General features: G+C 41.7%; 1 protein-coding gene across 1 annotated transcript in view; it reads left to right on the forward strand.

Annotated features, from left to right (window-relative positions):
* The window catches only part of tmx3b (thioredoxin related transmembrane protein 3b), a 45,675-nt gene that overhangs the window by 14,125 nt on the left and 17,500 nt on the right, over positions 1-14,050 (forward strand). The window contains exons 10-13 of the mRNA XM_057824768.1: positions 5,641-5,739; positions 9,100-9,157; positions 9,277-9,330; positions 12,404-12,460. Coding sequence (XP_057680751.1) covers positions 5,641-5,739; positions 9,100-9,157; positions 9,277-9,330; positions 12,404-12,460 — 268 coding nt within the window. The remainder of the gene's footprint in view (positions 1-5,640; positions 5,740-9,099; positions 9,158-9,276; positions 9,331-12,403; positions 12,461-14,050) is intronic.

A 14,050-nucleotide genomic window follows, 5' to 3' on the forward strand; every position in this document is an offset into this window, starting at 1 on the left:
AACTAGTCGGCTGACTAATCAGGAGAAAATTTGTTGTTTAGGACAACCCTAGTGTACCAGAACATATTTTCTCCACACTCTTCTCACCTTTTTAACCCCTGACCCATGAAGAGGACCCCTGGGTATGTTCGCCTTAGGCCCCAAAATTGCCAAGTCCGCCGCTGCATGTGGTCACAGTTGATGGAAAGCAATCACCATTTTCTCTTCTTTATTGTAACTATAAAAGCATTGTTGATGCAAAGGCGGTTAGGCTGAACAAATTCCTCACACGTGCCAACCTTACACGCACACATTCTATTCAATACGACTGCATTGTTGTCGCACAGAGTCTGACAATTCCTCGATTCTCTCATCCTCGCCGCTGTCGTTCCTGTGACCGTGAAGAGACGAGCGAGGCCGTCTAAATCCAGCCTCTCATTTCGTGCGAATAATTCCTCGGCACCTTGTTGTTTAGCTTTCACAGCTTTAGCGCACATCACAAGCCGCATCATTTCAACCCCCCTCCTCCTTGAAGGCTGCTGTTAAAATAAGTGTAAAGCACCCAGGCTCATACATATTTAATTTCCCACAATCCTTCATGCTACAGAAGCTGTTACTCGGGAGGTTTTGATCAGCCGCCGGACGATGACGCGTCTTAAGAGCGTAACGGGCGAGGACGGCCTCGACGCCACGCCGAGGAAGCCGCCCCGGCTACGGGCCGTCCTAGTTAACGCTCGGCTTAAAGTCGCTCCGATAATCTCTCTCCAGTTTGACTGCGGCGCTCCTCCTATGGGAGCGTACAAAACGCAGCCAGCTGTGAGGCGGAATTAGTTTGCATACATTTACGGCCGGCACTTAAGCGACGGCCCGCTTAACACGGCGTGACAGCGATGACAAGACGCCGCTGCGCCTCCGAAGATGATAACACGCCTCATCTTAGTCAGCAAAGATGAGGACGATTGGTGAAAAGTATTTATAAACAAACGATTGCGGTTAGAAATCAAAAACTAGAAAGGCAATTTTGCAGAGTCTGTTGTAAAAAATGACAATTACTGTTTTTTTGTGTGTGTGTGACAGTTGAATTCCAAGTTACTGCCATTGACAGCACTAGACGTCCAATCCATTTAGGATGAGATTTGATTTTTCTGGCCCTAAAAAAAAAAACATTCCAAAGGAAGTTAAGGCTACAAAAATGGAACCTGGGGGTTAGGAACAACTCCTCATTGTCTTCCCTTTTCACTGACGCTGTCCAAAAACTCTTGTCCATGTAATAAACACCATTTTTTAAAGTCTTATAACTAATGTAGTATGACTTTATTATTGCTATCTGGACATGACCATTTAAAACTCCACTTCTAATTCATGTTAGGGTGGTGTGCATTTCCAGCAAGGAATGCGTAGTGAAATGAAGCTTCATGCGTAACAGCGCCGCATGTTGCCATTCTCACATCTGGCGACCACATGTGGTGTCCACCACACTCCTGTGGATAAAAATAGTCGGAGCACATCTAAAAAACGCTCATGGGACGTTCATTACGCACGTCAAAAGACAGCGTGGACCTCATTATGACACGTTAATAAGTTATCACGACCTTACGGCCACCGCGAGAGTAATTACAAGATTGACGATGACTTTGACACGCTTTTTAAGCAAGGGAGGAACTCTCCCTTAAGGGTTCTAATAGTGAATAGGATTCCTAACTCCAATAGCAAACCAGAGTTGCTTTTAAAATGAACAGTTTTCACATCGACCACATAGTTACCATTGACGTATTACCACATACGACACCGAAACTAAGATGTTAACGTTATTTCATTAAAGAAAACGTTTCATTTTTTTAACAGTGCAGAGTCATTATTGGCGTGGATATTAATGCTGAGTTGGTGTGCGAAAGCTGCTGAGTCGACGCCAGTGCATTCTTTCCACAGATGTTCTGATTTTATGGGCAGACGTTCTTCCTTTCCCCCCCAGAGGCGGGGGCGAGTTGAACGCCCTCGCTAAACCAAGCCACGCCTGCTTTCACGGCATCTGCTTCACCTTGAAACATTAAAGCCGTTTTCATCCCTGGTTCGCGGACGTCTTCGCGCAGACTGTTCGCTCAGCGGGGATGTGAAATATATTTTTAAAAAATGTTTAACACTGACATGATCCAATGTCAAAAATGGTGGAATGGGGAGACCTGACATATTCAAGGAGGAAGGTTAATGGAACTAAAGACCCCAGAGACTGACTGCCACAGAATTAAACTGGGCTGAGGGTATGATGAGTCAAACTGTCAAAGTTGCATTTGATGAAAATTCATAGGTACGATGAGAATTAAAATGTTTGTATCATACCAATATTAACCCAGTAACACTTTCACATCCATTATCTACTGCGTAATCTGGGGTTGCGGGGGCAGCAGCTTTAGCAGGCAAGCCAAGACTTCCCTCTCCCCAGCCACTTCAACCAGCTCCTCTGGCGGGATCCCAAGGTGTTCCCGAACCGTCCGAGAGGCATAGTCTCTCCAGCGTGTCCTGGGTCGTCTCCGTAGCCTCCCGCCGGAGTTAGCTTCTGTCGCTGGGGGTCAGACCGCCAAGGCTTTTGGCCTGCTGCCCAACTCCCTACGCAGCCGACCCCTTTGGCCCCTCCCACAAGTGGTGAGACCATGGGTAGGGGGACCCACGTCTTGATTTTGGGCTCTGCCCGGCCGGGCCCCATGGATACACTGCCCGGCCACCAGACGAGCCCCACCTTCAGGCCTGGCTCCAGAGGGGGACCCCGGTAAACAGCGTCCGGGCAAGGGAAAACTGAGTCCATGTATATTATTCATTAGGAGGGTTCTTTTGAGCCATGCTTTGTCTGGTCCCTCACCTAGGACCTTTCTGCCATGGGTGACCCTGCCAGGGGTATAAATTCCCAGACAACATACCGTATTTTTCGGACTATAAGTCAGTTTTTTTTTCATAATTTGGCTGGGGGTGCGATTTATACTCTGGAGCGACTTATGTGTGAAATTATTAACACATTATTATATCATTTCACATGTTATTTTGGTGTTTTGGAGTGACACTGATGGTTTGGTAAACTTGTTAGCATGTTCTTTATGCTATAGTTACCTGAATAACTCCTAATAGCTATGTTACGTTAACATACCGGCCACCTTTGCATTTTGTTGTTCAAGCATCATGTAACATTATCATACTGTACACTTATTCAGCATGTTGCTCTCTATTGTATTTTTATTTTAAATTGGCTTTCAAGATGACTTATCTGTTCCATGTGTTGAATTTTATCAAGTAAATTTCACCCAAAAATGCGACTTATATATGGCGGAAAACACTCAGGTGACTTGAAGTTCTGCTCTGAGACCCCCAATTTAGCCAACTTTCAAAATTGTCAGATGTGCACGTGTGATACATCATTGGCAAGGTTAAAATCTAAATTTTCTGGGGGAAGAAAAATTTTGAACAGGAGGGCATTTAAATTTTTTTTTTTTTTTTTTAAACAGCAAAACCCCTAATTGGAGGCGAGAGCACGTGAGAACAGAATTAAAGACGCCACGATTTTAACGAGATATTATCGCGTTCTTAACTTGTTTCGATCCAAAAACTTCATGTTGCATGTATCACTGAGTGTCAAGACACATTTGTGAATGGCCACAGTTGGATTTTTGTGGGATTTTATGGGTGGAACATGATAATATAACAAGGGTCGCGATGCAGAAATCGCAGACATCAAAGAGTGGTCGAGATATTCTTTTTCATATATTTACCTTTTTAAATGTTTTTTTTCCCAATTTTCTTTTTTTGGATCCATTATTTATCATCTAACATATCGGAAAAATGCGACAGAAAAAAAAAAAAAATAATACAATTAGGCGATAGGTATGAAGTAAATATCTGTGACTTTTTTTTTACAGACACCATTTTTTTTATTGAGACGTAATTTGTTTAAAAGTTTAAGATATGCGATTGAATAATTTTTTAAAGTCGTTTTTTTTTTTAAAAGAAATATGACATCAATTAATGATTCTGAGCTAAAAATGATCGAGATTTTGAATAAAAAATATTAATTTCCTTCGTTTTATGGCTGGTTTGAAACAAAAGTGGTTGTGCGACGTCTGTAAACCGGTTTTCAGGGTAAAACAGTCAAATTAAAAATAGTTTGGGGGCTTAATGTGCCAGGTATTTGCTATGGCAGCATGTAGATATTGTTCTATCAAACACAGCAGTTGTCTTGGCTTAAAATACAGCAGTTTCTTTTAAAGGAGTGCAAGAGCAGAAACTGCTTTTTCTGTCTTGTCTGTGTTTGCCGCCAAATGTTTTTCTCTCTCTTTGTTGGGCATTTTATGGCTGGTGCGACTTATAGTCCGAAAAATACGGTAGCCCCTAGCATCATTGGGACATGCGAACCACTACATCACGATAAGGTGATGACTCACGCAGGGGCATAATTATGACGCTGTCATGAGTATTAATTAACGCTTATGACAGATGACAGTAAGTGTCATCCAACAAATTATGTCACTTTTGAATGGATGTAAAACATGCGAATTGGACATGAATAAATTTAGTGACATAATTTATTGGATGACACTTGATGACATCTGTCATGAGCATTCATTATTGCTCATAACTGTCATGTCATAATTATGACGGTCTTATGAACCTATTGTCAAATAGTGTTACCATAACTCTGTAGCAAATCAATAAAATATCACAAAGCTTTGATATATCAAATCTAGGATTTTGATCTTTTGAATCTTTATGCATCCAAAAATGTTAATTTGTATTACGTCAATTAGTTATTATTCACAGTGTAAACCAGTGTTGTCTTTATTTATTTATATTTTTAAAAGAAGTTTAGTCCTAAACAGTTTGTGGGGAAAAAAAATTCTAAAAGTTGTATATATAAACATGTAATTTTTTTTTTTTTTTAAATTTTTTTTCAAATCAGTTTTATATGAATTTTTAGGGGGCAGGGGTTCTTTATTTGTTTTTATTTATATGTAAAGCATTTTGAATACAAATAAAACAATTTTAAACAACAAAAAAACCTTTAGAAAACGTTTTAGATCAAAATGAAGGTTGAAAAATATTTTTTCTACACTAAAATTCTAAATAATTGTAAGTACGGTAATTGAGGTTGAATTACATTGGACATCAACTTTTAGTTTTTTGTCAATTCAAACATTAAGTAATTGCGTGCCACTGACAACGATAGATGTCCAATTAATTTAATCTAGGAAAAGTGGCTGTGAATGTTCCTCTTTCAATGCCATTGACAGCAATAGACGTCCAAACCATTTTGATTGGCAGGGACGAATGAACGTTCGTTCGGCAGCCAATGAGTGAATTTTTACTCAACACTTAACACATTCCTTTCCTCGTTATTTAGCCTCAGGCTCAACGAGGAGCTCTGCCCTTAGTCGTCATGGTAACACACTTGTCATTGGCCCAGCAGCACTTCAAAAGCGTGTAATGTAACATTGAACTATTTGTTCTGGCCTTTAACAAAGGTCTCAAAACGCCTTCAGCTTCCTTCAAACCTGCAGATAACCCGAATGGCCACCTCCACTTGTCACTCATAATTCTGCTCTAAAACAACCGTACATCATTGTAAACCTGACCTTCCACTGCATTATTAGACAAGGTTATGTTTGTGCATCCGTGTTGCAGAGTACGCGGACGGTAGCCTGAGCAGCTGGGTCAACAGGGAGCGCTTCCAAGGTTACCTGCAGATCGACGGCTTCACGCTGTACGAACTCGGGGAAACAGGTACTGTACATGAGCCTTCATTTCCCCTCCCGGCTTCAATTTATTCCCAATTATCACCGCCTGGGATGGAACCGGCGGTTGGGTCGTTTGAGGACTTCAGCTCCTCTAAATCCACGGCATGTTGCTCTACTTTACCTACGCGCCCTCCCACAGGAAGTCTCGAGCTTAGTGCGAGCAGCAGTTTAAAGCGAGGCTGCGCCGTCTAATATTAGATCTAGCAGCATTTCAGCCCTTAATGTGCACCTTCCTGTGACGGGCGCTTTGATTTGGCCGCTTGTCTCGGTCCCCCCCGCACCTAACAAGCTCTCCCGCCACGCTGAAACGCTTTTTAATTAGAGTGTTGCTGATTAAAGATGGTGGCTTTGAAATAGGAGGTTAGATATCGGACGAGTGGGACTATTCTGTGCACGTGTGTCAAAGGCGGAGTGGTGTTTTCCGCTCGTTGGCCCCCCTCCGTCAGACAAGGAATGTAACTCGTAGTGACAAGAAGCGGGGCTCTTAAACACGTCTGGCCAAGTCCATTTGGATCCAGTTACAGTGGTACCTCTACTTATGAACGTCTCTACAAACGGACTTTTCAGGGTACAACACACTTGAATGGGAAATAATGCCTCTTGTTACAAAAGAAATTTCAGGACATGAGAGGCAAAAATACAGTACACTACTGTTAAAGATGCAGTGTGGCAAATAAGTATTTAGTCAACCACTAATTGTGCAAGTTCTCCCACTTGAAAATATTAGAGAGGCCTGTAATTGTCAACGTCACTAAACCTCAACCATGAGAGACAGAATGTGGAAAAAAACCCCAGAAAATCACATTGTTTGATTTTTAAAGAATTTATTTGCAAACATGGTGGAAAATAAGTATTTGCTCAATGCCAAAAGTTCATCTCAATACTTTGTTATGTACCCTTTGTTGGCAATAACAGAGGCCAAACATTTTCTGTAACTCTTCACAAGCTTTTCACACACTGTTGCTGGTATTTTGGCCCATTCCTCCATGCCGATCTCCTCTAGAGCAGTGATGTTTTGGGGCTGTCGTTGGGCAACACGGACTTTCAACTCCCTCCACAGATTTTCTGTTGGGTTAAGATCTGGAGACTGGCTAGACCACTCCAGGACCTTGAAATGCTTCTTATGAATCCACTCCTTTGTTGCCCTGGCTGTGTGTTTGGGATCATTGTCATGTTGAAAGACCCAGGAGATTTTCACTCAAAATCTCTCGATACATGGCCCCATTCATTCTTTCCTTTACACAGATTAGTCGTCCTGGTCCCTTTGCAGAAAAACAGCCCCAAAGCATGATGTTTCCACCCCCATGCTTCACGTGTTCTTTGGATGCAGTTCAGTATTCTTTCTCCTCCAAACACGAGAACCTGTGTTTCTACCAAAAAGTTCAATTTTGGTTTCATCTGACCATAACACATTCTCCCAGTCCTCTTCTGGATCATCCAAATGCTCTCTTGCGAACCGCAGACGGGCCTGGACGTGTACTTTCTTCAGCAGGGGGAGACGTCTGGCAGTGCAGGATTTGAGTCCCTGGCGGCGCATTGTGTTACTGATAATAACCTTTGTTTCTGTGGTCAAAGCTCTCTGTAGGTCATTCACTAGGTCCCCCCCGTGTGGTTCTAGGATTTTTGCTCACCGTTCTTGTTATCATTTTGATGCCACAGGGTGAGATCTTGCATGGAGCCCCAGATCGAGGGAGATTATCAGTGGTCTTGTATGTCTTCCATTTTCTCATAATTGCTACCACAGTTGATTTCTTTACACCAAGCGTGTTACCTATTGCATATTCAGTGTTCCCTGCCTCGTGCAGGTCTACAATTTTGTCTCTGGTGTCCTTCGACAGCTCTTTGGTCTTGGCCATAGTGGAGTTTGGAGTGTGACTGACTGAGGTTGTGGACAGGTGTGTTTTATACCGATAATGAGTTAAAACAGGTGCCATTAATACAGGTAACGAGTGGAGCCTCGTTAGACCTCGTTAGAAGAAGTTAGACCTCTTTGGCAGCCAGAAATCTTGCTCGTTTGTAGGTGACCAAATACTTATTTTCCACTGTAATTTGGAAAAAAAATTTTTTTTCAAATCAAGCAATGTGATTTTCTGTTTTTTTTTCTCCACATTCTGTCTCTCTTGGTTGAGGTTTACCCATGTTGACAATTACAGGCCTCTCTAATCTTTTCAAGTAGGAGAACTTGCACAATTGGTGGTTGACTAAATACTCATTTGCCCCCCTGTACGTATGTGTTTACTGCTTTTAAATGTAATAAGATCATACCATAAGATCCTGCTGCCCTATCAGTCATAATGTTTCCCATAATGCTCCAGTAACACGATTCCGAGCTCCTATTGGCCTATTGTTGATGACGTTTCAATTTGGGTGTCGCAGTATAATGACATGCACAGGCAAAACGAGTTGTTGTTGTTGTTATAGCGGGTAGGCCTGTTTTTTTAATGTAAACTTTTGTTTCCATAAAAACAGCAATTGTGCCAGGAAATTGCTTCATGGATCCCTTTTATACACAGAAATCTTCATCATTCACAGATAAAATACTATATGAATACTATATGAATACTAGGGATGTCCCAATAGTGTATTTTTGCGCCTGAGTCAAAGTCCAAGTCGCCTGATTTTAAGAATCTACTTATACCAAGTCCCGATCTGATATTGAAAAAATTTTTTTGTCTGTGATTATAAATCAACTCACAAACCACCCAAATCATAAGTACCACTGTAGGTAGTAAAAAAAAATTAAAGTGCTAAATACATTATGTAGATTTTTTTTTTTTTTTTAATGCAAAATAAATATCAAAAATCATCCTAAAGCGGTTATCAACAACTGCAGTAGTTTAGAAAAACAAGCTACACTTGAGGATCGCAATGCATTTACATCATTGTTTGTAAAGCAAACTGCAAACCTCAGCAGTTTTAACAAGTTATTGCTTCCAAACACACCGCAATTTATACAATATGTTTGTTTTTTTTGAAAAAGAAAAAGAAAAGCCTTTTTAAAAATAACCCATTTGGCTCCACTTTCAAAATGGCTCACTTCCCAATACTACTGACAGCACTACAATTCACCATCAGGGGGCACTCCCGTCACAACAGCTTAACAGAACGGCCTGTTGAGGCAAACATTCTGTGTTTTCTCAAGGATTTATTCCGTTTACGTTGAAGGTTTGCAAGGATAGTGTAATCAATCTATCCATTTCCAGCCAATCCAGCTAAATGCTAACGGGGTAAAAATAAGGCTCACTTGAGCGTCTTATCTTCCTCGCCGTTGTCCTCTCACCTTTTTCCCCGCGATTGCCTTTTGTAATCTCGCAGCCCACCCCCTCTTATCTGCCCTCCCCCTTAGGCAAACTGGTGGCGATCGCAATCATCGATGAGAAGGACCCCACAGAGAAGAGTGGCAGGTACCCAAGCACCTTTTAAGAGCACGGCTGTCCAATCAAGATAAGACCCGCCGCTGCGCTTGTTTGCCACCAATTTCAAGGCGGGTTTGCTCACAATCTCATTTTTTCCCCCACCCCAGATTAAAAGCGTTGATTCAGACTGTTGCCAAGGAATACAGAGAGCACTTTAGCAGGTATGACATCCAATTTGTTGGTTTATTCAGGGATGGCGTGCCCATTTTTCATTGTGCTTCACTCAAAGAGGTAATGACGCAGGATGGCAGTTCACGAGTAATGCTGCTCTTTTAGATGTCACTCAGAATTTTTTGAAAAGAGACATTACCCCACTGCAATTTAATATGTCAGTGACATGCCTTTGACGAAATACTATGAGTAAGAATAGTTGGATATTTAAGATCTTGATTTTCTTAGCTAAGTGTGAATTAGCCCAAGTTAATTAGTCTTCAAATTAGTTTTCAATAAGAATTAGGGGTGGGAACCTCTGGGTACCTCATGATACGATTTCCGATAACGATCTCACAGTATGGTGATCAAACAATAATGGATACGTGGGTCAGGACATCACTCTACAATATTTTACTATACACGTAATAAACAGAAAAACAATTGAATGAATTGAGTTTATCACTAGTAGACGTCCAATTCATTCGAAGTGGGAGGGTGATTGGACGTCTATGGTGGTCAGTGGCAACCAATGAGTTTAATTTTACTGGTCATTTGCTGTTGTTTTTCAGTCACCTCCTGTTGATTTTGGGGCATTTACGGGTCACTTCCTGTTGATTTTGGGTTACACAACAGGACGTGACCCAGGAATCTCCCCAAATGAATAGGCATCGACTCAAACTCAAGAAAGTGACCTGTAATTGCCCCGAAGATCGGGAAGACTGGATGTGAATGCTCTAGTTGACACCTTTTTAAAAGGTTATATCGATTCTTGGCAGGAGCATATCGATATCATTTCGGGATACAAGGTATTACGTATTATCACCATTTCGATATTTTGCCACACCCCTAATCAGAATCATCTTTATTTGCCAAGTATGACAAAAATAGGGTTGGGCATCGAGCATCGATGGGATCCGGGACTAACACTCCGGTTCTCCCGGAACCGTTCGATTTTTAAAAAATTTCAATTCCAAGTTTCAATGCCCTGACAGCCGACAAGGGGAAAAAAAAGCACCACGAAGAAGCCACATGAAGACTAGCTCCGTTATGAGCAAATCATATGAAATCGCTAATTTAGCTTAGCACAAAAACGTGTTGCTTCGCTTCATATAAATGACAACAAAGTAACAGAATAAACACACAGAAATGATATCAGAGCCTTTGTAAAAATGTGCAAACTTACAAATTTTGTTATGTCAAGGGTTCCCAACAATGTGTAGTGCAGCGGAGCTGTGTAGTGTCTGTACACCTCAAGGATTCTTTTCCAACTAAAGTAATGTTCCTTTTGCCTGCTACTACCAGCAAGTCAACGCTAGGGGAAGCCAAGCGCAGACAGCAAAACCAAAGAAAAACTGTAGCGACTGGAGTTACAATTGTGACATCTTGTGGGCGGATAAACAATGAATCAGCTAAGAAAGAAATTAATCTTAAAAAGTAGTCAATTTACAAGGGACAGGACACTCCCCGCCTGACATCTGTGAGATGTCAGTCCTTAACTAACCTGTAGAAATACCACCTAAAATAAATGATCCAATACAATAAATGCCTGCAGCATAAGACACTCTAAAACATAGGCAAAAGAATATGTGTATGTTTTCTCCGTGAGCTTTTGAAAAATCAACATCTTTGTGAAAGTGCACTCCTGTGGACAGAAACTTTATCCTATTCAAGTTAAAAGACTGATATTCATATACAAGTTAAAAAATAGCCCTGTGGGAAATTTATAGCAAAGTTAATTAAAAGTTCATATAATTTATAAGATAACCGAGAAGTTGGGAAATTCATATAAACTATGAATTTTTTTTTTACCCTGCCTGTTAAAAGAATCTGAATCAAGAATAGTTTGGAACCGGAATCGAAATGTGGAATCGGAACCGTTCAAAATCAAACGATGCCCAACCCTAGTCAAAAACAAACATGGAATTCATCTTTTAAATTCTAATTCACCCAAATAAAAAATGTATAAAATTCACAATTGTTTTTTCGGCAGTCACACAATTTAAAACCTGAATATGCTCATTTTTTTAAAGCAAAACAAATGACTCCCCCATTTCTAATGTCACTATCGACTATCACCACTATACGATCATTTGCTTCCAGCCCACAGTCAAAATGAGTTTGACGTCCGTCACCGTCAATGTGTCAAATCATTCCCATGTAGTTTTGTAATTTCTTGAAAATGTCAGATCCTCTCGTGAGCACTGACAGCATGCTTGTAGTAGTGTTTTGGGTGTCAAAACACACCAAAATCTGAGCCCTTTTTGAGTTATTACTTGCTGGCTCCTACCTTAAATATCACTGCCCCGTTGGTTCCCGATTGCATATCTACCCTCCACCATAAAGGCCTGTGAGATTCAATTTTCGAAGCCTTCACCTCGCGAACCACTGAGCCAATCTGATATTAAAAAACGCCTTCAATGGATACCCCGGTTTATGGATTCATTTCCTCAGGGGGGAAAAAAGTTGTCCAAATCCTCTACCAGTAAAGAAGATCCACCAGGAAAGGTTGCGCTCTGTTTGATTGCACTTGGACCTTAAATAAAAAAAGAAGTAATTTGTTTTATCTACATACAGTACGTGTCCGGATCCCTGAATAGATCTTCAGATGGAGGCTTTTTTTTTTTTTATTAGCTCTGTTCCCGCGCCGCCTCGCTCTTGTCAGCGAAATTATCAATAAGCCAGAATGATGTTTTCTATTGTATCCGCTGGATTTATGACACGCTCCAGTGTCCTCATAATCTCGTCATTGACAAGAGCGCCGCCGCCATTACGCAGCGCCTGGAGGGTAAAATGAAAAGCCAGAGCGCACCTAATCAGTCATTCTCCCGGACTCCTGCTGATTCCATACCTGAACTACCCACAATGCACTTTGCAGGCACAATGAAACCCAAATTGAATTCCTCATCTCGCAGACGATTTTATTCCCGGAAAACCATCTCTGCATTTTTCGCAGACGGATCATGCAAATGGAGAAGTTGGTTTGCATTCCGTCGAGACAGGAAGTTTACTTTTGAGTGCGTGTGTGTGTTTTGTGTACATACGCTTAAGCCACACTTAATTAATATGGCCTTGTGTCCACAGAGACTTCCAGTTTGGCCACATGGACGGGAACGACTACATCAACAGCCTCATCATGGGGTGAGCGGCTAACGTCAACAATCATCTTTCCACTCCCTCCTCCTCTTCGCCCGACGCTTGCTCGCGTGCAGCAAAACGCAGCAAATCTGCTAGTGTGCATCGCTGATAGCAAGACATATGACGGGTGTTTAATATGAGGATTAGAGACATATTTGCAGACACGTATAGCGTAATACCTTGTCAAAGAGGCCCGCAAACGATGCCTGGCTGTGTCATGTTCACCAAAAACCTCATTTTCCCTGTTTTTAATTAGGTGTCCGGCAGTGTGCCTGATCAAATGTGTCTTAATCTACTACACAGTTATCAAACTCAAGGCTCAGGGGCCAGATCCGGCCCTTCACTTAATTTTGTGTGGCCCGCAAAGTCAATAATATGCATCGACTTCAGGTTTCTTGCTAAAATAAAATCTTAATAATATTCCCATAGTTCCCAAGGGTGGAATTGACGAATGTCAATTTGTCGATTCATCGTGGCAGCCCTAGTTGACAGAAAATGGCGCCTCTGAGTCTCAAGGAAACCATATATATGAGTTTGATACCTTGATCTGTGTTTTTCAGACTATAAGACTAGGAGCAATCATTCGTTGCTAGCCTCTCCCAATCAAAATGGATTAGATGTCTATCATTATCAATGGCACTGATACAGGATCATTCAATTTCAGTCATCTCGGTCTATAATAGCGGTGCAACGATTTGCTCTTCAAAGCCGAACCGTACGGTTCGCCCTGTACGGTTCAATATGACTTTATGAACCGCGCCTTTTCGGTTTTGCAATTAATGTATTCCGAACGCTTGTGAAATGAATTGATCGAGCTTTGTGTGCCTCTGTGTGACGTCAAGCACCGTTGTGGAGAAATTCCCGCCCCGCAAGTAGATGTCGGATCGCTGTCAAGCACCTGTGTAATAGAAGCCGGGTAATGGCCTCTCTCGTTTAGGAGCGAAGTGAAAGTGAAACAAGAAAGAAAACAAATAGCTATGGCGAGCGGAGAGACCGAATTTTGAGGAGGCACCGGCTTCTTTCAAATCTGCGGTGTGGCAACATTTTGGTTTCCCCGTGGACTACAATGCGGAGGGAGAGAAATCACTCAGGAAAAAAAAAATTGCAAGCATTGCTAATGGCAACACTTTTATAACATGACTCCGGCACCTTAGCCGGCATCACCCACAGATATCACTTTCTCAGGGCAGGACAACCCCGAAGATGACACCAGTGAAAACACACAGCGGGCTTCGTTAATTTATTTGCAACGCTTGACCCGCGTTACATTGTTCCCTCGTGGACATATTTCTCCAGCAACGTAATCCCCGACATTTATGAAATGGCACGCAAAGCCATCGAAGATGATTTCGCTAAAGCACATAGTTTCGCCCTGACCACTGATAGTTGGACGTCCCGTGCTACAGAGTGCTACTACCTAACTGTAACGGTCCACTATAATTCATACCTGTCAACTTGTATGGTCTCTTCGTAATTTGTACAAGTGAGCACTGATTTTTAAATGTGTACGCTGTATGCTACGTTCAAAATCGGCACGTTTTTCGTGCATTACGTTTTTTTTTTTTTTTTTCGTTCGGATTTGGTCACCGTTTC

Source organism: Corythoichthys intestinalis, chromosome 20, assembly GCF_030265065.1.
Source record: "Corythoichthys intestinalis isolate RoL2023-P3 chromosome 20, ASM3026506v1, whole genome shotgun sequence".
NCBI lineage: Eukaryota > Metazoa > Chordata > Actinopteri > Syngnathiformes > Syngnathidae > Corythoichthys > Corythoichthys intestinalis.